The sequence below is a fragment of the Eschscholzia californica genome, unplaced genomic scaffold (genome assembly GCF_041429995.1).
Source record: "Eschscholzia californica isolate CP2 unplaced genomic scaffold, dmEscCali1.0.p SCAF_5, whole genome shotgun sequence".
Classification (NCBI taxonomy): Eukaryota; Viridiplantae; Streptophyta; class Magnoliopsida; order Ranunculales; family Papaveraceae; genus Eschscholzia; species Eschscholzia californica.
In genome coordinates, this window is record NW_028238472.1 from 39,892,620 (window position 1) to 39,920,529 (window position 27,910).

The window sequence follows — 27,910 nt, forward strand, 5'->3', positions numbered from 1 at the left end:
AAAAAAAAAAAAAAAAAAAAGATCTCCTCTCAAAGCAAAAAAATCTTCTACTACTTTCAACTTGGTAAACTTTTTTTTTTCCTCATCAAAATACGATTTTCTCTTCCATCTTGTCAACCTCTCTCGCTCTCCTTGAACCACCCCTTATACCATAAACCAGTTTTTCTCTCATAAATATTTCTCTATATACTGTAGATAATATTTTCCTAATAGCTCTCAACTTTGTGACCGGTTTCCTGTCTAGCCCCCCTACTTTATCAAAATTATTCAGATAACCCTCTTTTTCAGATTCCGTTATAACACCGGTTTCCTGTGAAGACGATGATGTGGCGTGCTGAAACGATGTGGCCGAGAGAGAAAATGAGATGGAGAAGGAGAGTCACGGAATGTTAAAGATAACGGAAAAAGGGGCCATACGGAGGCCATTTGGGAAATAACCCTAAAAAAGCACAAGAGAGACGGTGGGATATCCTAAGAGATAGAAATGTAAGGGATATAGTTTGTAAATTGCTTCAATTTTTCTCTCCAGTTTTAATACGTAGGGTATTGTTGTTACATATATATATATACGAGGGTGTAACCCGTGCACGTGGGGCACAGACAGTTTTTTCGAATGCGTTACAGATCGAGCAAACTATGCGCACGATCATAAGTTATTTTTGAATGAATGTTTCAATATTTATTCATCATGTTAGTTCACATTATGCGCACGATCTCATGTTTATCCACTTCAACAAAAATTGGTAACATGTGACGTCACATTATCGCAGCGAAAGTAATAAGGACAAAATAAAAATGGAGTCATGTAACCATATCCTATAGTTGCAAAGACAAAACAAAAATAATTTGGAAGATATAACTTTTCATTAAAAACAAACCATTGACGCAACGAAAAGTAATGAGGACAAATAAACTTGAAACATGAAACAAATAGAATAAATCAATGACATAATTCTGATAAGCAAAACAGAGCTCAAAAATCTGATAAAAAGTAGGTACAGAAGATAGTAACTTTTGATAAAGATCTATATAAAATTAGATATGACCTGGTTTAAATATGTTGTGTTCAATTGTGGTTGGATGCGCAAGAAATGATCGCTGCAAAACATAGCTCAAAAATCTGATAAAAAGTAGGTTCAGTTGTGTTCAATATATGAAGTAAAATTGCATCACCGGAGGTCCTCATTAACAAATTCCAAAACCCTTAACCTGTAAAAACAACACTCTTTTAGATGTATTTTTTTTTTTTTTGAAGAACTCACTCTTTTAGATGTTAAATCAGATTTATATACCTCAATTGACAACATTTTTTTATGTGAATGAGAGTTTATGTATGTCAATTGATAGCCGTGGTTATAAAGTTTTAATTGTCAAATACTAACTCAATCACCTTTGTCCATTTAGGTAAGCATTTGCTCCTAATTTAGAAACAAGTGGGTATAGGTCTTATCATTCATGACCCTAACCCTCAACCCATTAATACAAAAATTAGGACAAGAGCAGGCATCAGTGAAGAAGGCGAACCAAATGCGATCGTGGAGAAAGCAAGCTGCATATCTCTTCCTATCTCCCAATTGGCTTTGCAAAACCAGGCTCCTCCAGCTGAATCTCCTCATACTTTTTGTTTCATCCATCATCTCTTCTTACACCCTCAGTTGAGTTTGAAAAGGTCAAATCCTAACTTCGACACGAACCCCTTAGGCCATATTTGGCACGTGGAAATGCGAAGAGAATCCCATCATTAGAGGAATAGGAGTGATTGAATTAAGGGGGTGCTCAGTTGAATGGTAGGTTTCTACTAAATAACTTAACATTAATTACTAATGGATTCACAAGAACAGTACCCAAATCAAGAACAGTAACTCGCACCATGATGACATCTGCAACATATAGGTGCTCATAAACTATACTTGATCAGAGTCAACCATAATTGACCCGGTTAGTATTTAGAACTGACATGGAATCTTAAGTCCTAACCCCGTAAGCTGCTAGTTCTTTTGACGGATCTGGAACCAATGACAGATTAGGGGTTCCGCATGTGGCATACTGTTATCTGGAAGTGGAAAATTTTCACTCGGTTCTAGTTCAGTTGCAGAAGAAATTACAGTCGAGGTACACGAGGTGCTCCTCCCCGACTGTTTAGAGCTTTTGATGAGTTCACGGAACTCCTTTCTCAGTGATATCATCGTACAAATACCCTGCAATTCGACGAGATTCAAACGACAGAAAAATAGTAGAATACCACTGTCGGCCAACATTGGAACAGTTATAAGCAGAACCTCTGTTGAAATTCAGAATCTGGAAAACGAAACGATAATCAACATATACTATTGACAAAATACTCGAAACTGAGAATCAGATACTTTAAACGTACTTATGAAACTGCCCTTCGGTATCAGTCTTGCCCACCAAAATAACAGGAGGTAAATATGATCTCATTATCGATAAATATCAGTTTCATTTACATTGGTCTACCAACGAAAACAATTTATGATATTTGTGAGCTACCCATTCTCATAATCTGCTAAAGTAATTGACATTAATGAAAAATTCATTCTTTTACCAATAGGTCTCCACCATTTCGTTCTCGTCTCTCTCTAACCACAACACAGACAAGTCCAGCAAGATAAATATTCTTCAATTTGATCTTTCTTCTGATGTCTTCGCCTGCATGAAATGAGTAACTATTTAGCAATTGCAACTAAAAGTTCATATAACACAATGAGAAAAAGGTAGTCAGAAGTCTTTTTGTGCTATTGTACTTGAAAATCATGGGACCATGATTACACTATAAGCCATTTAGTATCTTTATTTGGATGTCGACCCAATTGTGTTGAAAAGCAATTATCGAGAATATCCAAGAACGTAAATGGAGAAACAAATGAGAAAGATCACTAAGAGATACACTTACCACTAACAGAAGAATGAATGTCATATCAAACTCGGTCAGATTTAGTTATCTCTTCGATAGATCTTTTATATTTGGCAATTACATCCCTGACATGAAAATCAAATTTTAGCAAAAGCAGATAGTATAGTCGAAGTAACATCGTCAATGAAAAAACAGACCTCCGTTGGTTTAGTAGTTGCTCGCTCTCCTCTAGCTTACGCTTTTGTCCCTCAACTGTCTAAGATTAACATCAATCAAACACAGTGCACATCACTACTGAGCTAAATCTAGGGTTAATGGTTAAAAGTTTACTAACTCACCACAGCTTTCGTATTAATCAACCCGGCTATGGTGTTTAAAACTTGTTGGCATTTCTCGAAATTGTTAGTCAATTCAGTAACCTATAAACAACATTATGAACTATTAATCATTAACAAAACATCAATCTTAAAATAACCCTTTTACTAAATGGGTTCAAAGTTATAAACTTGAAGATACTAACCAACATATCTGAATGTTGATCACGAGTTCCATTCTCAACTGTTTCTGCTAAATTCTCAACCAACTATAAATATAATGAAAACCCATTATCAGAATTGAAATTAAACCACAAATACAAACCCAAAACTTAGGGGAAAAAAACTAGAACCCTAGAGTTACCAAGTATAGAATATAGAAATTATGTGGAATTAGGGTTTGATTACTTACATGTAAAAGATGGATATGAGAAGCCAAAGATTGGTGATGCTGATTTTGTTGGGTTTGTTGATTTTGTTGTTGTAGCTGCTGCTGTGGATGATGAAGGCGTTGTTGTTGTTGTTGTTGTTGTTGTAATTGATGAATTTGTTGTTGAGGATGATGAAGGAAACGATCTTGATTTGATGATGATGGAGTTATATTGTGCGATTGGGTATTTGGAATTGTTACCCAATTTCCTCCTGAATATGGGTTCTCCATTAATTTCTTCCTCTTCTTCAACGTCACAGGTTTCAACCTAAAATTACTTCTTCCATGGCTTAAAAACTAAAATACAGTCTAGTGACTTCAGCTATAATGGGCTTGGGCTAAAGATACTAATGGGCTTTTCTCTATGTTGTAATGGGCTTTGGCTAAAGATACCAATGAGCTTTGCTTTGTGTTGTACTGGGCTTTCTGATAAATAAGCACATAAAGAACCAAGTAAAGTGGTATGTAAACACCACTTTCTTCTCCAATTTTGACCAACAATGGATCACTTCATGATTTTTTTTCGGAAATGTCAGAATACTTTAGTTAGGGATACGACTCCGTGTCTGGAACCGTTGACATCTTGTTCTTCAGTTAGGGTCTCAGGACTTTTGGAAAAGGCGAAATGTCAAATGTGGTCCAATTTTGAGTTAGGATTTAGGATGGTAAATGTGGAATTGGTGGTAGAATGTCAACATACTTTAAGGAGTATGACTCCGTGTCTTGAACCCTTAGACCTCTTGTTCTTCAGTTAAGGTTTCAGGACTTTTGGAGAAGGCGAAATATCAAATATGGTCCAATTTTGAATTAGGATTTAGGGTGGTAAATGTGGGATTGGTGGTAGTGGAGGAGGTCAGGTGATTATGGGGTTGTTTCAAGGGGAAATATGCTTGCCTCTTTTTTTCTTCTTCAATTTTTCTTTCATGATACTTGACCTCTTATATTTTTCTCTTTCTTCTTTACGAAGAGTTACATATGTCAGATAAAAAAGAATAGAGGTAAAGACTAAACAAAGCTTACATAGATAACATATTCTCTTATATGTATGTGCATAACTCCAAGGCGCGCACACACAAGTCGGATAGTGGAGAGTAGATATTCCAAACTCTAGGCTTTTCAAGTATACGCTCTAATTGTCTTTTAGGAAGAGCTTTAGTAAAGACCTTCGTGAGTTGATTAGTGGCTTTGACGAGGGTTTACCTATACGCGTTGTTGGCTAATTTGTTGACTTCTTAACTTGGTCCTACATGACCAATATTTGGCTCAACACGAGTCCCCAACTCAGTGTTTGAGGTTGAAAGTCAATGTACATTTCGAAGGGTAAGGATCAGATATCTTTTCAGGGCAAACCTGAGTAATTTATATAGGCCTACATAGAAGTGGCGAATCACTTGCTTAAACGAGTCACGTGGTAGGCTCGTGAGTAAAATCTTTTCGATCATAGCAGATGAAATCGTATCTCATGATAAGGCAAACGGTTATTCTGTTTTATTTAGCCTCATGCATAGTGTCAAGGAGATTCGTGTCGACCTCCTATTTCAGCACTCAGGTGTAAGAGCTCATTCTGTTCTACTTCTTTGTTGGTTCAATGGAGGTCACGTTCATGTTGGCACGTGCAACCTTGGTCAATCAGTTAACTTCTTTGTTTGGTCAAGATTGACCAATATTTGACTAATTAGTTAGTAACTTTTCTTTCCTATTTGTTAATGTATGATGAGAAAACCAACCAACCCGAAGTTGGATCTGCCCAATGCAGGCTAGCACCCATGGCATGCTCTATTCAATGAAGTTTTGATTTTAGCTGGCCCGTGCCTATTCTCTAAGTGTAGTGGCCTTTCACATAGACTACCCGAACGTCCGATCACGAACCAGAACTACCCTTGGGCACCAAAGCTCGACCATGTTCTCACCCCTAGTTTCTGTCTCTCTATCTCACTCTCTAAATTTTGTTATTCTTTGGTGGTCATTACAACTTTTTCCTACTTTTGTGGGGTGGGGCCAAAATATGGTGACATAGAACCTAACTTGGGTACTCTCCAAACGAGTGGAGAACTGATTGATTGATTGATGGGGTTCTTTCATTATAAAACTAAAGTATGAAAGGAATTGTTCAGCATTATCCATCCAAATAATGAATAATCTCTCTCTCTCTACATTATTCATCCATGAAAACAAAAATTGATATCACTTGGATGTAAGAACCAACTGGGTAAGTTTCCTTTTTTTTTTTTTTTCTTATCTTCTGATAAAATGATGATGATGAATGGAGGTGGTGGATTGGATTAAGGGGCCACATGAGATGATACTTGATCATATCTCCACCAAAGCTCTTCCATATCTTTCTATATATATGTATTTATTGCCAAGTCTCCCTTCCTCTCTCTCCCCGACTAAATTTAGAGATTCTTGCCAAGTCTCTTTCTCCCACACTCTCTCTTTCTCTCTCTCTTCCGGCTCAATTTAGAGAGACAAATATGTATTGCCAACTCTCTCACTCTTTCTCAGTGATCTCTCTCTCTCTCTCTCTTCCAACTGGATTAAGATTTATACTTTTCTATATTCTGCCTAAATTAACTGTTTGGAAACATGCCCATGTATTGCCAAGTCTCTCTCTCAATTACTCCCTCTTTTCCAACTCTATTTAGATTATCTTTTTCTTCATTTTACCTAAATTCACTATTTGGTTTGTGCTGACCCAGGATTGACTTATGAACATGCCCAAACGAGGAGACCTCGTACTTAAGAGTAATGTTGTTCAAATCCTAAATTGTATCATAAAGGGTTATTTTCCAAATGACCCCCAACTTTGTGACCAGCTTCCTGCTTAGCCCCCTACTTTAACAAAAATACCCATATGGCTCCCTTTTTAAGTTACCGTTAACTTTTCGTTACTCTCTCTCCTCCATCTCATCTCCTCTCTCTGCCACATCATTGGTCACGCCACCTCATCATCTTCTCCGGCGAAGGTCGTCAGCCGGCGACTTTCAAACATAAAAAAAGCCTTGTTTATTTTCTCTCTCCTCTCTCTCTAATATTTTTTTTAAAAGCTCTCTTTCTAGATCTGGTGAACCAGCGATGTGGCAAAGAAAGGAGATCAGATGGAGGAGAGAGAGGAACGTAAAGTTAACGGTAACTGAAAAAGGGGTCATATGGATATTTTTGTTAAAGTAGGGGGCTAGGCAGGAAGCTGGTCACAAAGTTGGGGGTCATTTAGGAAATAACTCTATCATAAATTGTTTTTCAATTTACTAAATCGTATTGTATCTGTAAATAGAAAAGCGTAAGAATTATATATAATAATATAAATATATTAATTTATTAACTATAATAGCTCAAGGGATTTGCTAACTAAAAAATTCAATATATTTCTAAATCTAAATCATCATTATGTTCATCATTGTCGGACTCTGAAGATTCATCCTCATCAATAAGTTCTTTCTCCTTGCCTTTTCCTCTCATTAACTTGTTAAGTTTCTTGGTTCTGCACAAGACATAAAAGTGTGCGATGAGCTAATTTGTGGTTTTGAAACAAATTAGCTTCATAAAAGTGTTTTAAATTAAGACGACGTCTTTGAAGAATTTCTCCTTCTTTTTCAACAAAATCATCTATGTCCAACTATGTCGTGTGTTCTGAGAGTGCATGACTCTCTTTCTAAGTTATCCATTCATTATTGGATTCAATGTCGGATCGGTTCCTTTTTCTCTTTTTACTTGTCGTTTCTCGAGTCGAAGATTTTACTTTATAAAGACAAGCGATTTTGTTCCAACTTGTTTCTCCTCTTTGTGGGTATCTACAATCGTATATGTGAGCGAGTCACAATTTAATTCGAAATATAAAGTGGAAAACTTTAAACTTATTTTCTATTTAGGCATTTATTATTGTTCTAATGTGCTATAATTTTGCTCACTTCCTGTATCACTGCAGGTTAAACTTTGTATCTAATTGCCAATCGTTGTAGTTCTGGACAATGACCTCCATAACCTTCCCACCGTAGAGCTGGATATGAATGTTTTTAACATTATATAAAAATATTATACACTTGACTAGAAAAAATAACAAAAGTTTGTAATCTGTATACCTGGTTGTTTGAGGCTTTTGTAAATTTTGTCATTTCTGTTCCAAATGACCCATCTGCTCTTGAGAATTTATTAATCTGTGAATCAAGAACTTTTTTCCCCTTAAATTAGGACATATTTTTTCAATGGTGTCATATAAACCCTTTTTAATCTCCTGGGGATTAAAATCATCATTGTAATGAAATTTGAGATCTAGGAAATAAGTTGCAGCATGTAGATGCCTATGGGGTTGAAGATTCCAACGCTCATCAATTATCTTCCACAAATTCAAGTATGTAGATCTTACTTTGCCAAGATTTTGCTTTATTTTCTCCTTAGTTTTATCCATAACTACATAATTATAACTGATGATCTAAAAAATAGTCATTAGTTGACTACGGTTAATGAGTCAAGAGAAGACTAAAAGTCAGGCGGGTCAACCCGCGCTAAGTCAACAAGGAGGTGAATTCGAACTCGGTCTTCGACTCAAAGCTAGAAACTGAGGGGGGGGGGGTCGGCACGATCGTCTGAGGCACCTTAAGCTCTGACTCAAATACAACCAGGTTTGCCCTGGGATCTGCGAGAAGGATAGGGGGTCTACGTAAGCAAGCCATATACCTTGAGCTTGAAACATGGGAAGGTATAAGTGTGTCTGACGCGTACCGACTTAATCCTGAATCTTATCAAAGATCTCAATCGGTTAAGATCTCGAGTATTTACCTAATTTGGACTTCAAGAGTCTCTAAAGGAGGAAACATCTCATAGAGAATCTATCAAATCAGAAATATATCTATAAAGGATTCCAAAACAGAAGAACTCCTAAATATCAAAGATACGAGATAACTCTAAAGGGAAATCCTTAATCTCTTAACTACGAAATAGTAGTTTCAATCCAACATGGTGGATCTCAACCTCCTCTTCATCACCGTTTGTCAACAATCAGCCAAAGCTGTCAATGCCAAAAATGGCAATTCCGGTTATCAGTCAGGAAAATAGAGACTTTGATACTGGATGGCGTCTGAACGAGTCTGAGTGAATGATACTCCGTCTGGATGAATGATACTTCTCCTCTAGCTCCCGCTCTTAGAAACTTGGGGGAGGGGGAACCTGCAAAGAGTTCAAAACACTCAAGACAATCAGATCTCCCTTTACAATTAAAGTATGGAGTATTCATTGATCCCTGGGGAACGTAATGAGCATACCTTGTTGAAGGCGATGCGATGCCCTTTTATAGGCTACTTTGGACCGACTGTGATAGACGGTTAGATTGAGGCGGTTGCGATCCACCGTGTTGTATTAGAACTACTATTTTGTAGTTGGGATTTTCTTTTGAGTTTATCTCGTATCTAGGATAATTAGAAGTTCTTCTGTTCAAGGATCCTTCGTATATATCCTGTCGAGTTGATAGATCTTCTAGGAGATGTCTCCTCCATTGAGACTCTTGAAGCCTAAGTTAGTTAAACTCTTAGGATCATAGCCGATTGAGATCTGTAGGAAGATTCGGGATTAAGTCGGTATGTGTGTGGCGCGCTTCTGCCTTCACATGTTTAAAGCGCAATGCATTGACCTTGCTTGTGTGGACTCCTACACTTCTTGAGAATCTCAAGACAATCCTGGTTGTGTTTTAGGTGGAACAGGGCTGACTCCTTGGATGATCTTGTTGACCTCCCGATTTCGGGCTTAGGTGGCAGATCTCTTCGGTCCCATCGGTCCTGTTGCCTTGAGGCGGGTTGACCAGTTGAGCTCTGATTTTTTTTTTGCCTTCTTGACTCCAGTCAATGGTTGACCATTTTATGTATCATCAAAGGCAGCCTATAAAAGGACATCAACTTGCCTTGAACAAGGTAAGAACTCCAAGGTTCATTCAATAGTCAATCTTTTAACTGCAAGGGCAATATGTCTTGAACGCTGTGTTGACCAAAAACTACACCTGGGCCCTCGACGATAAAATGTCCATCGAGACGTCAAGCCCAACCCGGCTCGCTTGTCCTTGTTTGGGCCCAGCCCAGAAGTCTCTTAATGGGTACTCGTCAACTAGACCCTAAAACTCGTGTCAAGGCCCAATCACGTGCAAAGAGTTTCCACGTGCACAAAGCTCCACACGCTCAAATCTCCACACGTCTGGCGCTCGACACGTCTATATCTCCACGTACCACGTGTAAGAGATTATTTAATGAAGAGATACTCTACATGTCAAATATATCCATAATGACAAAGATATCAGACTTGGTCAACGTAACCCCAACAATGAATATTCCCCCATTATTGACATGCATAACATGGTAACGTCTCACATAAATGTGAGACCATGCACATGCACAATCAGAGTAGTTGCCAGAGAACATGCACAACCGTTGTGCATGTACAGCCAGTGTACACGTCACCTTATCCCAGGTATCTTAACATGCATTTACTCCGTAACGGTCAGCCTTTACTCCTCCCAACGGATCATTCCTCAAGCCTATATAAAGAGGAGCACTTTCATTTCTCAAGACATCGAATAGAGAGAAAAGCAACCCATACTACTTCTTCTTCTCCACTCGCTCTCTGTTCTTCGATTATCCTTGAGACGTTTTGCATACAAGTTCACCTGGTTCTGGTCGTCGACACTACTAGACGCCTTAAGGGTGTTAAAGTTTATCCTTGCTCGACGCTTCCTGTTCGACGCTTCCGGCTCGACGCTCCCTGCTCGACGCTTCCAGACGTCCTCGAGGAGATCACAACCTTCTTCTTGCTAGACGCTACTGGTAACATCTACTCTCATACTTCCGATCATTTCACTCCCGTAGATTCGAACTCCGGTCATTCTACGAGCCTAGCCACTCTCCGATTACGCATCAACGGTTACATCCTCGGCTTTTCATTTATTATTCACTGTAATACTTTGCTGACTTGACCGTCGGAGGGCCCTTGGCAGGCACCATCCCGGTGTCTCCCCAAGCCTTCACGGGTTTGTTTGTGTCTGTTCACCTTCTTTTGCAGGTTTCTTTCACACGTTGCTGGTGCCCATCAATTAAGAACTCGACGTTTGGAATTCCAGAGGACGTTTCCGCTACCGACCTTTTGACTTCCGACCCGTAGACTTCTCACCGTCTACAAACGCAGTGAGGTTTCCGAACTCCTTGCAAGTTTTTCTCCCAGGTTCTTAGGAGCGGGAGCATGAATAAACATAGCAGATTGATCAATCACGACGATCCTACGCTGCAGATTCACAATTCTGTTGAACACTATTGATGGTCTGCGAAGGAGTATCGAAAACCCCCTGAAACAAACTATTACATATGGTCTTCCACAATATCATAATATAATATAGTGTAACGTATAATCAACTTGAACTTAAGAATGCCTACTAAGAAGCCATGATTTTATCCATCTTTATGCTATCTGCCCCAATATAATCAGTGATGATGCCAAAATAACACTATATTCTTCTAGCATCTTCACAATGCAAAAATTATATATAATTCATTTTCTTCATGTAAATTGTACACATAACATAAATTTGTGCATTTCACGGCGTAGCACATTTTATAATCTAGAATTAAAGCATGGATGTAAATTTTTCGTAAGAAAAAAGTGGTAATGGGTAATGTTTTAATATGCCATGGCAGTTTCCAAAATGTGAATCAGACACTGAAGTCTAATGTTGTGTATAGAATTTATTATAAAGTGATGACAGAGTAAAAACTTCAATTTTTGTGTGATTCCATCTTCCAGTGTAAAAAATATTCGATTTAAGACTTATAGTTAAAATGTGATCCACTACTAATTTGTCTTAGTGCTAGAAAGATTCGAGTTAAGACTTACAGTTAAAATTAGATGTACTACTAAAAAAGAAATAGGGGAAAGGGGTACGGGTAGCGGCCGCCCTAGAAACAGCTATGTACCAATTTCCTACATGCGTGTTTTAAGTTGATAGAACTTTTGTCCTTGATTTTTAAACTTAGATGTAAAACAAAATCATAATTTCTTCCTCAGGAGGTTGAGCAACACTAAGTAAACAACTCTAAAGCCATAATCATGCAAGATTATTAGAATTTTACATTAGAAATCCTCCAAAACATCCATATTCCTTTGGTATCATATGTTCCATTATATACAACTTTTGTAAAGTTTTGAAGTCAAGATACCCTAATCAATAGGGTAGTGTTTGTATTTATTATTGAGAGAGCCAAAAGTACAATTACAATGTTGTCCTTGAATAGAAAGTAAAATACCAATTAAGCCAAACTATACAAATATACTAAGTATCATGTACAAATACACTAACATCCCCCCTCAAGACGATCAGCCGGAAGCAAGAGAGAGCTTGACCATGAGAGTGTTGAACTTTGAAGTTGATAACCCTTTTGTGAATATATCGGCCAATTGGTCTTCACCGGAGATGAAATGAACACGTAGATTACCATTTTTGACTTGTTCTTGTACAAAGTGAAAATCTATTGCGGCATGTTTTGTGCGAGAATGAAGAATCAGATTGACCGTTAAATAAGTGGTACTAAGATTGTCACAGTAGATAATAGGGGTATTTGATAAGAGCACCCCCAATTCACTTAATAAATTTTTAACCCATATTATTTCCGCGGTTGTATGGGCCACATCCCTATATTCGGCCTCTGTGGAGGACCGGGCTACAGTCGGTTGGGTCTTGGAGGCCCAAGCAATTAGATTTGGCCCGAGAAAAACCCCATAACCAGACGTGGACCTTCGGTCATCGGGTGACCCAACCCAGTCAGCATCTGAGTAGCCAATGAGATGATTACTCGTGGCTCGCCGGAAAGTTAATCCTTGAGAGAGAGTACCTTTGATATACCGGAGAATTCTTTTAGCAGCGACGAGATGAACATTTGTTGGATTGCTCATAAACTTCGAGATTTGATTAACACCATAAGCAATATCCGGTCGAGTTAAGGTCAAATACTGTAGTGCTCCGACCATTCCTCGAAATAGTTGAGGGTCAGACAACGGTTCTCCATCAAGTTTCGATAATTTTGAACCAGAGATGACCGGAGTAGAAACCGGTTTCGAATGTAACATACCAAAACGATTTAGGAGATCTAAAGAATACTTACGTTGAGTGAGATGTAAGTGGTCTGTATATCTTGAGGCCTCCATGCCTAAGAAGTAACTTAGGTTACCAAGATCAGAGATCTCGAATTGCTCTTTTAGGTTTTTAATTAAGTTTTGTAATAAGAGAGAGGACGAACTAGTAAGAATTATGTCGTCCACATATAGAAGAAGAATTGTGAGGTCGGACTATGAATTAATATAGAACATGGAGGGATCAGAAATCGACTGAGTGAAACCAAGCTTCAAAAGACTACCACTGAATCTAGAATGCCAAGCCCTAGGGGCTTGTTTCAAGCCATATAAAGCTTTATGAAGCTTACAAACAAAATCAGGACGAGAATTATCAATAAAACCTTTGGGTTGATGCATATATACCTCTTCATGAAGATTTCCGTTGAGAAACGCATTTTTCACATCAAGTTGACGAATTGACCAATTTCCTGTAATTGCTAAAGATAAAACCGATCTGATCGTTGCTGGTCGAACCACTGGACTGTAGGTCTCGTCATAATCAACCCCATACTATTGTGAGTAACCCCTAGCGACCAATCGAGCCTTGTATCGTTGAATCGATCCATCTGATTTCTGTTTGACCTTGTAAATCCATTTTGAGTCTATTATATTTGCATTTGACGGTGGTGGAACTAAGGACCAAGTTCTATTCTTAACAAGAGCCGATACTTCTTCCTCCATAGCTTTTCTCCAGTGAGAATGTTTTGAGGCATGATGAAATGTTGAAGGTTCATGATAAGGAGAAGACAAAATTGATTCGGATAGAAGGATCTTAGGTTTTCTGGTTCCATCACGAGATCTTGTGATCATGGCGTGAATAGAGGATGAATTAGGGTTTGATGGAAGATTGATGTTGTTGTCGTCATTTGCAGGGGACTGATTTGGTAAAGTAGAAGAAGACGAAGATGTATTCTGAGTAGAATTAGATGAAGGAAAGGGTAAAGTGGTAGTGGGGGACACAGATGGCAGAGAATTAGAGGGGACCGTGTCATTGGAGGATGACAGAGCAGAGTTGTCGACAGGGAGTAGTGGGGTGATATTCGTGTCAGGTTGTGGACCACCAGCTGGAAACCCAGTCTGATTTGGTAGCGGAGATGAGGACGCGTGTAAAAGACGCGTTGACTCAGCAGGAACAAAATGACCGTTAGAAGGATTAGGGACCCAATCTCTGACCGTCCATTCTAACGAAATAGGGGAAATGTTAGGGTTTTTAAAACATGTCGAATTTGGGGAGGAAGAAGATGATACAGAGAAGGGAAAGAGATTCTCATCAAATAGAACATGACGAGATACATAAACGCGAGATGATTCCATATCAAGACATTTGTAACCTTTGTGGAGAGGGCTGTAGCCAAGAAAGATGCAGGGTTTAGTTTTGACATCCAATTTAGATGTTCGATAAGGAGATAAAAGTGGAAAACACCTACAGCCGAAGGTTCGAAGAAATTCATAAGTGGGTTTGAGATTAAACAGCTTTTCGAATGGAGAAATGTAATTGAGAACAGGGGTTGGAAGGCGATTAATAGTATATATTGCAGTTTGGAAGGCATCTGGCTAATATGTTAATGGAACAAAACTTTGATGAAGAAGACAAAGAGAAGTTTCTACTAAGTGTCTGATCTTGCGCTCTGCAACTCCATTTTGTTGTGGAGTGTGAGGGCAAGAACGACGGTGTTGTATACCATTTTGGAGAAGATAATTGGATAAATCAGAGTTAACATACTCTCCACCACCATCTGATTGAAGTATATTTATGTTTGTACCAAATTGCTTTTCCACAGAAGCTTTGAAGTTTTTAAAATGAAATGGAACCTCTGATTTAGCTTTTAAAAAATATAACCAAGTGAACCTAGTATAGTCATCGATCAATAACAGAACATATCGATGTTCTGAACCAGAAATTTCAGGGGAAGGAGCCTATAGATCAGAATGTATGATCTCATTAGGTGCAGACGAATGATGAACAACATAATTAAAAGGAAGACGATGATGTTTACTTGAAACACAACTTAAGCAATTTGAGAAGTTCATTACAGACTTTTTAATTTGCAAATCATTGTTCTTAACAATAAAATTAAAAATTTTCAGGTGAGGATGAGCAAGACGTCGATGCCAAACGTCAGAAGTGGTAGAAGAAGCTGAGGATGAAGATGAAGCAAGCAATGACACTGGTGGTTGAGAAGCTTTGGGAAGAGATAGGCGAAAAAGACCTTGATCAATCGTTCCTACTAGGAGTCTCCTCCCTGTTGGAATGTCCTGAACAAAGAAACCATTTCGATGGAATACCACAAAGCAGTTAAAATCATTAAGAAGATGAGAGACAGAGATTAGGTTCTTTTTAAATGAGGGTACAATTAAAACATTCTTAAGAGTAATTGGGGTTGATGGGAAAGAGATGTTTGTAATACCAGAAACAGAGGCTAACTGACCTGTTCCCACCATGACTTGTTCAGGACCATGAGCTTCAGATCGAGCAGATGTAGAAGCAATATCAGAGGCAATGTGCATAGACGCACCAGAGTCAATGTACCAATTTGGGTCAATAGGAGCAGCATCAATACCCATGGCAGCAAAGGAGTAAGCTAAATCAGAGGTGTTTTGAAGTTTGTAGCACTATCTTGCTGTATGACCCATCTTCCCACAGTATTGACATATGATAGGTGAAGAAGATGGTGGAGGACCAAGAACAGAGGAGTTGTTTCGAAAGTTTGACCCTCTGTTTGAGTGATAGCTCCTACTACCACGATAACCAACCTCTACTGTGGCGACCTCTGTTACCTCTTTGATTTGAGTATTGAGGAACACGTTGAGAGTAAGGAGGAGGTTGAGCTACAAAGGCAGTGGGTTGAGGAATAGTAGGTTTGGTGAGTTCAAGACGAAACTCATGAGTTAAAAGCAAGGAATGAAGTTCAGAGTAAGTGGGGGGAACCAATCGAGTGGTGATTGAAGTAACAAACCCTTCATAATCAGGACCAAGGCCTGAAAGCACAATAAGAACAAGTTCAGAGTCAGCAACAGAGTGCCCTATAGCCGAGAGAGAGTCTGAAATTGTTTTGATTCGAAGAAGATACTCAGATACAGAGAGAGAGAGAGCCCTTTTTGAGAGTTTGAAGTTGGAGTTTGAGGTTCATTAATCGAGCAGAGTTAATGGATGAGAAATTTCTTTCAAGTGACTCCCATACCTCTTTGGAAGATGTTAATCCAAGAACTTGACTTAAGATTGGCTCAGTTAGAGTGGCATTTAGCCATGAAAGTAACATTTGGTCTATTCTATACCAGAACACATATTCAGGGTTCCTTTCAGGTGGATTAGTAGAGTCAGAAGAGGAGGGTAGAAATTCAGATGGAGGTGGGAATGAGCCATTGATGAACTTAAAGAGGTCTTGAGAATGAAGGATGGGTAGGAGTTGGCTTTTCCAGAGTAAGTAATTGGTGTTATCTAGTCTAATGGAGACTAGGTTGGCAATGTTAGACAGAGCAGGGAAGGGAGATTGAGGTTGAGGGTGGGTTTGAGAAGGAGAAGAAACAGAAACAGTGATAGGGTCGGCCATTGAAGAGAAGAAAAAGAAGAAGATACACTGAAAACTATGTGAAGAAGAAGAAGTTTTCTAGGGATTGGCTCTTGATAACATGTAAAGTTTTGAAGTCAAGATACCCTAATCAATAGGGTAGTGTTTGTATTTATATTGAGAGAGCCAAAAGTACAATTACAATGTTGTTCTTGAATAGAAAGTAAAATACCAATTAAACCAAACTATACAAATATACTAAGTATCATGTACAAATACACTAACAACTTTTGCTTGTCCAAAAGGAACTTCATTAGGTTATAAAGCTTACCTTTATGGACTTTGCATTTTCACTATTTTGGTTTTTTATTTTTTCACCAAAGCAACAAAGTTATATCATAACATTCATTGTATTCATAGGAAATGTAGATTGATTAAAAGAATGAACCATCCAAATTAGGTTTTCTTTTCAAAGATTATTTGAGTGCGTTCATTAGAGTTCCTTAGAAATCTCTAAAATGTTCAATTAATGATCCTTAGAAAGATATGTTTTCTCAAAGTTTTTAAAAATATTCAACTCATTCAAGCTACATCAAATGTTTTCTTATATTTAATTCTTTTTTGGTTATCTCTATGAATTTGACACTTGTGAACAAATCCTACTATTAACCTTTTGATTTGACAAGAGAAAACACTCAAGATTTTATTTCAAGTTATGTAGCCCTAAACACAAACAAAGAAAATCTTAGGATCTTGATAAGATGTTTAATTTCCCTTTTTGTATAGAAAAATCCATGATTCTCTTCACCATATATAAAGATTCTTAGATGAAAAACAAGGTCTTGATAGATACATCGTACATGATATCTAGAAAAGATCTTATAAAGACCCTTAATTAGATTCTAGATCTTGACCCTCCCTGCCCCTTTCTTTCCTTCAAGAAGGATGGAAACCATCTCTTCACATGTACCTACTTCTTAGTGGAATGTACCTATGTAAATATAGTTATAGGACAAGCAATTGAGTTAGATCTCAACCATTGAAGTCATGAATGAAGTGGTGAGATTAATTCTATGAATACTATCTTGATTTGAGTTTCCACCAAGAAAACAAGATACCTAGCTAGCTGCTAGCCTATGGGAGAAATCTGTGGTTTCCACCAACTTTTTTTTTTTGTTGTTGAGATAACCATGTAACAACTTGAAATTGAATTCACATATTTCAATCAAATTATGCATAATTCTTTATTAGAAATTGGACAAAGTGATTTGTAAGAAAATTGGACAAAGTGATTTGTAAGAAAAACTATTTAGCTCATAGATCAGAGCCAAGTAAGCCTTACACGTGATTTAATCAGAGAATATACAAAAAAAAAAAAAGTTGTTACATGGTTCGATCGAAAATGTTGTCCCAGCATGCCTTGATTGATAACGTGGCATACTATTTTTTTCTCTCAAGCGTGATTTTTTTCTCTCAAGCGTGACACGTTGTCATTTCGGCCATGTTTGAGTAACATTTTCGAATTTCCATTCAATTCTATAAACTTCCTGCCATCTTACTGCGCTCTTGGCACTTCTCATTGACTATATATAATTGTAAGAAAGCATAAAAAATAGATGTCTATGCAATTACAATTGGACCTTGTTCTATACTGTGAGAAGATCATCCTCTTTAAAAAAACAAATTATTAGGACATGCACATGAGCATACATCACTGAAATTCTAAAAAACAATTTAATGTTAGAATAGTTATAATTTCATGGGTCAGGAACTCAAAATACATATCAATATATAGAAGTTAGTTAGAAAGCAGTATTTATCTCGATTTACAGACGTCGTTGAATGGTCAACCACTTATCACATACGTGTAGAAGTATGTGATGTTTGATGGGTAGTAACCATAATTTTCGTCCAACTATACGTAAACGCGAAAACCAATATTTCCCCTCTTTAACTAAAAGATCGTATACTACGTGTTTCTTGCTAAATATTCAACATCTCACAACACAATTAAAGAACTATAACCTAAGAAGTTCGCAAACAAACATTACACTTTTGAGTCCAACTAGTTTGTCATAGGCTTTCACAGACTATAGTACACTTCATCGTTTCATGTCTAGATGTATCTTTAACTCTTGAAGACTACAAGTTTGCACATTTTTTTTTAAAAAAAGATCGATCGAATTTAAGTTGTCATCAAGACGGCAATAAAACAAAAAATAATAGAATAGAAGAGTATCGATTACAACCTAACTAAAGCATCCCAAACTAGTTTGAACTCAAACATTAGAGTTTGACTTTGGGGTCATTTTGATTGTTCTTCATATATAAATACCCCCACATCTCCTCTAATTCCTTCCTACATTATTACTTGAACCAAATAACTCCACCCATGCCATCTCTCTTTCTCTAGCTCTTTCACTCTTCCTATATTTTCCTCTCATTGTTTCTCCATATCTTTCTCTCTCTCTTTTCTCCATGTAAGAATGATCAACATTGGTACTCAAATTCCATCATATCTTATAGTTGTGATCTTCATTTTAACAAGTTTAATGTCAACCATAGGAAATCAAAGGCAATGGGAAAGTTTGATACCAAAAGAAATTCTTTCACATGACCTTGCTAAGGGGTTAAGTTTTGATTCTAAATCAATTAACTTAGCTTCTACTGATTTTGGCAACCTAACTCAAATGATACCATTTGCGGTTTTACATCCATCTTCTCATGAAGATATTTTGAATATCATAAAATTCTCATACAATTGTTCTAGACCTTTTAGTATTGCAGCTAGAGGTAGAGGTCATTCTTTAAGAGGACAAGCCATGGCTTTTAATGGTGTTGTTATTAATATGAGATCTTTAAACAATATCGGAAATCGGATTAATGTTGTTAAACCAAGTTTGACGAAGAACACCGAGAAAACGCAGTTGTATGTAGATGTTGGGGGAGAACAACTATGGATTGATGTGTTAAATGCTACACTTGAACATGGGCTTTCACCAAGATCATGGACTGATTATTTATATCTAAGTGTTGGTGGAACATTATCGAATGCTGGAATTAGTGGACAAGCTTTTCGCTACGGGCCTCAAATCAACAATGTTTACGAGATGGATGTGATTACTGGTATATCTTTACGAACATATTCTTTAGTTATTATACTTTATCGTTCGAAAATCTTAAACATTTTTAATAAATTGTTTTTTTATCCAACTAATACTAAAATATTGGAAATGAAAGAGAAGTTAAAAAAGGTGAACATGAATACTATAGTTGTCATGGATTGCATGCATGAATTTTTTTTCCTCATACAATAGTAAGCCTCAATCAATCAAAAGACACCAACAATTACAAATTAAGCAAGCTTTACTCTATGCCCATGGCTTTAGGTCACTATCTTATTAAATGTAAACGAGGACCATTTCACCTATCTACATCAAGACATATGGGTACATGTATAATATAGTGAGATCGATTGATCATGCACGCGCTTATGAGATTCCATAGTGGGACTTCATAAATATTCAATGTTTCAACTTAAATCTTCCACCAATCACTTTCTCTAAAAGTTAGAATTCACAATATTGAATTTGTATAAAATAATTTGATTACTTGTATTTTTTATAGTTATTGGAATGCTTTGCTATATTTAAACAAAAACGATAATACCGACCAACGAAATGGGCGCGGACCGTGTCTGAGATGAGAAGTCAGACTCTCCCTTATCTATTGTCTATATATTGATGAACTTTACGTTCTCTAAATATTAGCCGCTCTCCCTCACTCTCTGTCTGACTGTCTCTCTTCATTCCAGAGTCTGTTGTGACTTCGGCCAGTGTATCATTACTGATATTTAAATATTTTTCCTCCATGTGAACTTATGGCTTTTTTTCAATTTCGTGCACATATAAGTGTATATTCGGCCTAATTTCAACAAAGACAAAAATAATATTTTCTGCCTATAATTAGTATACCTAATATTTATTACAATAAACTTAAAGAGCTAGAGTACATAATTGTTTTCTTTGTGTTTGAATTATTTTTTGCATAATGGTTGCAGGAAAAGGAGAGACAGTGACTTGTTCCAAACATATAAACTCAGAGCTATTTTTTGCAGTATTGGGAGGTCTAGGTCAATTTGGGATAATAACTAGAGCAAGAATTGCCTTGCAACCTGCCCCACAAAGGGTACATTTATATTTCTTCAACTACTACTACTACCAAAAGTGGAAGCCAATATAACATATCCCAATTATTGAAGTTGCAAAAGAATTTCATTACTCAACTACCACTTATAACCTAAGATTATTGGACATCTATCACCAAATTGATAAAAGTAAAGTTTAAGAATATTTTGTGTTTAGGTTGTAGATATATTCTAGACACGGTTGAAAGTATTAACATTATATTAGAATTTGTAAAATATATAAATATTGGGCAATCTTTTGGTTGCAATTAGACTCGTTTTCAAAGAGATTCAACTGACTCGTGCCGGAAAAGTCATATTTTATAAATTTTATGGTTTGAGTAACAAACTGGTGATTGTCACTGGCATCCGTCAATTAATCAATAATTCTTTTTCAACGGAAAATTTACCTTTTCTATTACTAAAATAAATTGGTCATCAACTATGAAAAAAGCCATAATATCGAAGTTATATAAGTTGACAATCTTAATTATTTTACTAACAATATGTTTTTAGATTAATTGTATAAAATTTGATTATTTTCTTTTGAAATGGTACTTATTTGAACAACAATGCTACTTAACCTGATAATCTTGTCCACATATGGCTAGAAAGGTGACATGACATGCTCATTATCAAATTCTAACCTGCCACACCATCTTTCTGGCCTTAAGCGGGCAATAGTCTCGAACTAAATAGCATTTTTGTTATTTAAATTCGTTTGCATGCACGTCCACAAATTCACTTATGGTGCGTTTGGTTGCAGGATTCATGAATCCACGGATTCATGTGTCCTTGGGATTCATGATTCCACGGATTCATGAATTAAAATGGTTTCTTTTGGTTTGTTTGGTAACTAATAAGAATTAGGATTCTTGATTTCTTCATTTAAAATCCTTGGGTTTGTTAGTCTATTATATTTGGATTCTTATAAAATATGATTCTAATTAAAATAATATCCTCCAATTTCATGAATAATATCCCAAAAACAAAATCTCATCGAAATATTGTCTCTAGGTAACTGAAATTTCATGAAACCTATTTTTTTCACGAAAATTTCAAAAATAGTTATTTATTTCTACAAAATAATTATTTTAAAAATATTATTTTTTTCAAAGTCATTATTTTTTTCGAAAATCATTATTTTTCAAAAATCATTATTCTTCAAAAATAATGGTTTTTGAAAAAAATAGTGATTTTTGGAAAAAAAATGATTTTTGAAAAAAAATGATGATTTGCGAAAAAAATAATGGTTTTTGAAAAAAAATAATGATTTCCTAAAATAAAAATGATTTTTGAAAAAAAATAATGACTTTAAAAAAATAATGATTTTTGAAAACAATAATAATTTTTGAAAAAAAAATAATGATTTTTGAAAAAAATAATAATTTTTGAAAAAAATAATGATTTTTGAAAAAATAATTATTTTGTATAAGGGAAATAATTTTTTGTTGCTTTTAAATTTGAAATTTAGGTTATTAATCCAAAATCCTAACAAATTTTATGGGGTAGGGTGGGATTTTGGTCCAATATAAAATTTGGAATTAGAAATTCTTAGGATTCAAGAGTCCTAGGGTTCTTGGTAGCCAAACAGACCAAGGATTCATGATTCCTACCAAATCCCACTTTTAATAGGAATCTTACTTAGGAATTCTGCAACCAAACACACCATTAATATTGTTTTGTAAATTTACAGGTGAAGTGGGCAAGAATGCTTTACAATGATTTCTCTGAGTTTATTAGAGACCAAGAACATTTGATCTCCTTAAATAATAAAAATGATGGTGGACCTGGTGGTAATTTAGAAAATATGCAGGGACCAGGATTCGATTATGTTGAGGGTTCAGTTATGATATTGGATCAAACAAGTAGTGGTAGTAGTAATTATGGGAATAATTGGAGGTCTTCTTCATTTTACTTAAAGGCTGATTATCCAAGAATACTTTCTCTTGCTACCAAGAATGGTGCTAACATCATATATTGCCTTGAAGTTGCAAAGTATTATGACCATCCAACTGCCCACACTGTTGATGAGGTATATTATAGGCACACAAACATATATATATATATATATATATATATATATATATATATATATATATAAAAGAAATGTAGCATTAGCCCAAAAAAACCCTAATTCCCTAATATGTGAAAGTCCTCACCAAAATAGAAATATGAGACAGACCCTAAATCCCAAGGTCTGGTTTTGTAGAAAAATAAAATTAGGTTTGAGGACTAAAAGTAAATTGTGGGAGAGCAAAAGACAGGTTGGCAAAAGTCAATGGAATATTGTATACAATGGGAAACTTTGCTGATGCAGAAGTAAACTAACAATGTTCCCTTTGATGCTGATGCAGAACTTTTTCTAACTTGACTTTTGGACATGCCTCTAATAGTTTTAACTTTAAATCTCCTCCTCCTTAATATCAAAATTTTCGACTTTTAAATAAATATGTCCTTATAAACTGTTAGATATTTTTTAAGGGTGGCTTTCAGAGTTATCTTTAGACAAAGCCAACCATCTAATCTCTAAAGAGCTGACTAGTTACTGATACTGCATAACTCTATTAAACTACCACATTTCTGATCGAGTAGTTTACATTCTAAATTTCAAATTTCTAGATCTGAGAAAGTGGGATTGACTATTAAGAATTTTTTTTTTTGTTTGATTAATTGTGCTTACATTTTTTTTCTTTTTTTTTTTGCAGGAAATGAAATTATTACTTAATGGATTGAACTACGTTAATGAACTTATATTCATAAAAGATGTCTCATACTTAGATTTTTTAAATAGAGTTAGAAGTGGAGAGCTAAATCTTCAATCACAGGGACTATGGGAAGTTCCTCATCCATGGCTCAATCTATTTGTGCCTAAATCTCAAATCGAGGACTTCAACAATGGTGTCTTCCATGAAATTATCCTCAGACAAAACAATATGGACGGTCTAATCCTCATCTATCCAACCAACCGGAACACGTAAGTAAATATCATACCGAAACGAAAAATTAACACTCGTCATAAAAACTCCATATATACGTAGAAAAGGAAAATGATATTTTTCACAAACAAAAGGACCAGCCGTTAGTGACCTCCTTCTTTCTCTACAAGACAATATTAGAATGAATGGGCTGAAGGAACTGCATGATTACGATAAAAAAATGTAGGAAAAAATGATAGATGGAAGAAACATTTCTATAATCAAATAAAGTGATTGGTGTAAACAAAGTGTAAAAATACTTAGAAGTATTAATACATTTATATTTGTTTAAATTGCAGGTGGGATGATAGAATGTCAGCAATAATCCCAAATGAAGAGATCTTCTACTCCATAGGACTACTGCAATCAAATGGAAAGGGTGACTGGAAGTACTTGGAGGATCAAAATAGAGAAATTTTAGGGTTTTGTGATAAAGTGGGAATCAAATATAAGCAATATTTACCACATTATGAAACTGAGGTAGAGTGGAGGAACCATTTTGGTGAAAAATGGGACTTGTTTCAAGAAAGGAAAACCAAGTATGATCCAAAATATATTCTCTCACCAGGGCAAAGAATTTTCAATCAAGCCCAAATTGTAATCTTGGGTTCCATTGAAAACCACCATATATATTAACTTCAAAAATCATCCATGTATTGAATGAAATTTGTATGTGAATGAGCCATAATATTGTTTTTAAACACCCACTTTGTATGAAGAAATTCGCGACAGTCGTCATATTTATATAGTAAATGGTAGTTCGAAATGGAAGGACAAAGTGACACTACAATACATTACGACATGTTCATAAATGCGTTGTGGTTGTAATGCATTAAAATTTGTTTCGAGAGATGCTCCTTGACACTTCCGGTAGGAGATTTATGTAGGACTCTGCAAAATTACTCTATGTACTGTACCTCTATGGCCAAAATTATCGGGTGGTTTTAGAATAGGGGGGTTGGGCCATTGGTCCAAAAAGGGGGCCAAAATGAAAATTTCACCCAAAGTTGACTAAAAATGAAAGGGAGGTCCAAAGTGTCAGTTTGGGGGTCAAAATTACGTAAAGGGCCCTTAGAAAATAAAGTATTTACCGTTCATGCCATCGAAAATTCTCGGGAAACGATTTTTTTTTTCTGAAAATTATTTTATTTACTGGAAATTTGAAATTTTCGGGAAATTATTTTATTTACTGGAAATTACAAAATTTGGGCGGGAAATTATTTTATTTACTGGAAATTTTCGGGAAATTATTTTATTTACTGGAAATTTTTTTCTGTACTAGACATTTTTGCTGGGCGGGAATTTGAAATTTCGTAAAAAAATTTGAAAATTTGGGCGGGAATTTGAAATTTCGTTTTAAATTTCAAAACTTCGAAAAAAAAAATTTGTGACCGGGAAATTATTTTATTTACTGGAAATTTTTTTCTGTACTAGACACTTTTGCTGGGCGGGAATAAAATTTCAAAATTTGCCCGAAAATTTAAAATTTTCAAAAAAATTTGAAATTTTGGGCGGGAATTTGAAATTTCGTAAAAAAATTTGGGCGGGAATTTGAAATTTCGTATGAAAATTTCAAAACTTCGAAAAAAAAATTTGTGACCGGGAAATTATTTTATTTACTGGAAATTTTTTTCTGTACTAGACACTTTTGCTGGGCGGGAATTTTAAATTTTTTGATTTTCAAAAAATTTTGAAATTTTGGCCGGGAATTTGAAATTTCGTTTAAAAATTTGAAAATTTCGAAAAAAAGATTTCGTTTTTCAAATTTCAAAAAAATTTGAAAATTGGAATTTTTTGTGTAAGGGAAATTATTTTATTTACCGGGAAGAGATGGTTTGCTGGGCGGGAATTTGAAATTTCGTTTTCAAATTTTCAAAAAATTTTGAAACTTTGAATTTTTCGTATACTGGTAAATTATTTTATTTACCAGACATTTTCTTTTTTCAGGAAAACGTCAGCATGTCCCGTCCAAGGGCAAGAGGGGAATAAAAAAAAAATCTGACATTTGGACCTGCAACTAATTTTTGGGCAAGAGTAGATTTTTTTTGGGTTTACCCCCCAGATTTTGGACTGTTGACTCAAAAATCCTTTAGAATATGACTATAACATATCTGCAGGCGCGTCTTGCACTTTCCAAAGAGTGCATATCTACCATTTGCTGGCCCACTCAAGATGGCCTAATTTGAATAGATACTGAGGCCCAACGAGTATTAGGCCCTACAGAGAACTCTTACAGTGCTTTTTTTTTTTTTTTTATGTAGGCTAGTTAAAGGGACATTTTAATACACATATACTTGTCAACAGTTGGTAGTCCAAATGGTTCCAAGGTGTTGACATAAACTCCAGAACGCTCTGGAGGTCCCAATAAGTAATGTGGTTGGACTTTAGGTCATAGTTTAGTTGGGCTATAGGCCCGGTCTTGTAAGAGTTTGAATGGGTGGTTATCGAGCTTATCACATCTTTGATGTATCAATACCAAATGTAATCACTATCGTTGATCGTGGTAAATTTCCAAAAAGAAATACACATATACTCTCAATCCAGTCATCTCCCCCTACCAAGCGGCTTATGTCCCGGGTAGACAGATTACGGACAACATTATAATGGGACAGGAGATCATTCATTCTTATAAGCATATGAAAGGTGCAACGGGTTACTTTGGACTTAAATTAGATATGTCCAAAGCGTTTGACAGAATAGAATGGAACTATATCTTGAATATCATGAGGAAATTAGGTTACAATGAGCACTGGACTAAGATGATCCAAGTCTGCATAACGACCTCATCCATGGCGGTTCTGGTTAATGGCAGACCTGGGTCTACTTTTAGCCCAACCAGAGGAATAAGACAAGGGGACCCGCTGTCACCGTTCTTATTCACTTTGGCAATGGAAGGCCTCAGTCGGAAGCTGATGGATAACAATAACCTTAATGTCCAGGACAATTTCACAGGCTTCCACACCAATCACTCAGATATGGAAATATTGCATCTGCTTTTTGCCGATGACTGCATTATTTTTGGTAAAAACTCTATTGACAATGTTCACATTCTTAAAAACATTTTGCAGGATTTCAGCGAATCTTCTGGTCAAATGATCAACTATGCCAAATCAAATATCTTTTACTCGAAAACTCGCACCCGAAGTTCAAACGAATGATCATGAGAGCACTTAAGGTGAAATATGCCTCAGCGTCAGAAAAATATCTTGGTTCGCAGCTTTTCATTGGAGCTCAAAAAACCACGGTATTTAAAGATATTCTGGATAAAATTAATAAGAAGCTCAATAAATGGAATCACAGTTTCTTATCTCTAGCTGGTCGCACGGTTGTAATCTCAACCATTGCGGCGGTTGTACCCCGATATCAGATGCAATGTTTTGCCATCCCCAAAGGGATTTGCAAAAGCATCAAGGCCGCTCAGCGGGACTTCTGGTGGGGTAAGTCTAAAGGTATACGTACAAAGGCTTGGTCTGATATTTGCACTTCTAAGAATGTAGGGGGTCTGGGAATCCACTTGCCAGAACTTGACAACACAACGCTCCTCACGAAAATGGCTTGGAGACTAAAAAATAACCCGGAAGCTATATGGGCTAAACTTCTCAAAAGCAAATATTATCCGAACAAAGACACCCCGGGCCCTGCCAAAGCTCATCACTCCTGGACCTGGAAAAACATAAGAAAACACTGCGACTTCGTTGAAGATCTCGCAGTATGGGAAGTTCACTCAGGTAAGGATATAAACATCTGGATAGATAAGTGGATCCCTGAAATAGAAACTAACGTGGTGAATAACAATAACTCCAATTTAACCAAAGTTTCACAGCTCATTAGCAACAATCAATGGGACTTAGATGTCCTTAACGATAACTTTGATGCTAACACCCAGAACCTCATCAAGGCAATCCCAGTGGACTCAGAAGGTCAAGATCAACTGAAGTGGCAACTCTCCAAATCAGGTAAATTTACAGTTTCTTCGATGTATCAGCACTTAAGCTCCAGGAATAGTTTACATAGCTCCAATTCCAAAAACTGGAAATACATATGGTCTCTACCGGTGGTACCCCGTATCCAGTTCTTCATTTGGAAAACTTGTAACAGGGCTCTCCCGGTCAGAGCTAGAATAGGGAAATATATTGGTCTGTTCGAGACCTGCCCGAACTGTAGCGCTGTTGAATCCATTGAACATGCCCTTTTACACTGTGCTATAGTGAGAAATATATGGTTCCACTATAACATTAAAACTGAAAACATTCTCTCCATCGAAGATTGGATTTTCTCGTGGGAAGAACAGCCTGATCTTTGGTACACTAGTAACAATATTCACTTTGCTACGATCCTGTGGATCTTATGGAAAATGCGTTGTGACCATTGCTTTCAGCATGAAATTAACGACCTTACGAAAATTATTAACATGATACAACATTATCCGAATACTGGCAAAACTCATGAACCGAATAAAGAAAAAAGATGTGATAAATGGCAG

General features: G+C 36.3%; 2 protein-coding genes across 3 annotated transcripts; one reads left to right on the top strand and one right to left on the bottom strand.

Annotated features, from left to right (window-relative positions):
• Positions 1-2,414: 2,414 nt before the first annotated feature.
• On the bottom strand, positions 2,415-3,902 carry LOC147539166 (mediator of RNA polymerase II transcription subunit 9-like). Its single transcript, XM_086639443.1, has 6 exons — positions 3,599-3,902; positions 3,393-3,455; positions 3,211-3,291; positions 3,070-3,128; positions 2,912-2,997; positions 2,415-2,667 (listed from the first exon to the last, which is right to left on the bottom strand). The coding sequence occupies exons 1-5, from the start codon at positions 3,845-3,847 to the stop codon at positions 2,937-2,939; spliced, it is 513 nt and encodes a 170-aa protein (XP_086495569.1). The 5' UTR covers positions 3,848-3,902; the 3' UTR covers positions 2,415-2,667; positions 2,912-2,936.
• A 14,725-nt stretch (positions 3,903-18,627) lies between these two features.
• CKX3 (cytokinin oxidase 3) lies at positions 18,628-24,130 on the top strand. Of its 2 annotated transcripts, none has more exons than XM_086644484.1 (5): positions 18,628-19,389; positions 20,324-20,451; positions 22,146-22,484; positions 23,158-23,426; positions 23,727-24,130. In XM_086644484.1, exons 1-5 carry the CDS (start codon positions 18,750-18,752, stop codon positions 24,061-24,063), a joined length of 1,713 nt encoding a protein of 570 aa, XP_086500610.1. In that variant the 5' UTR covers positions 18,628-18,749; the 3' UTR covers positions 24,064-24,130. The 2 variants fall into 2 exon arrangements, with proteins under 2 accessions (XP_086500610.1, XP_086500611.1); XM_086644485.1 differs by having other exon boundaries at positions 22,266-22,484.
• The last annotated feature ends 3,780 nt before the right edge of the window (positions 24,131-27,910 follow it).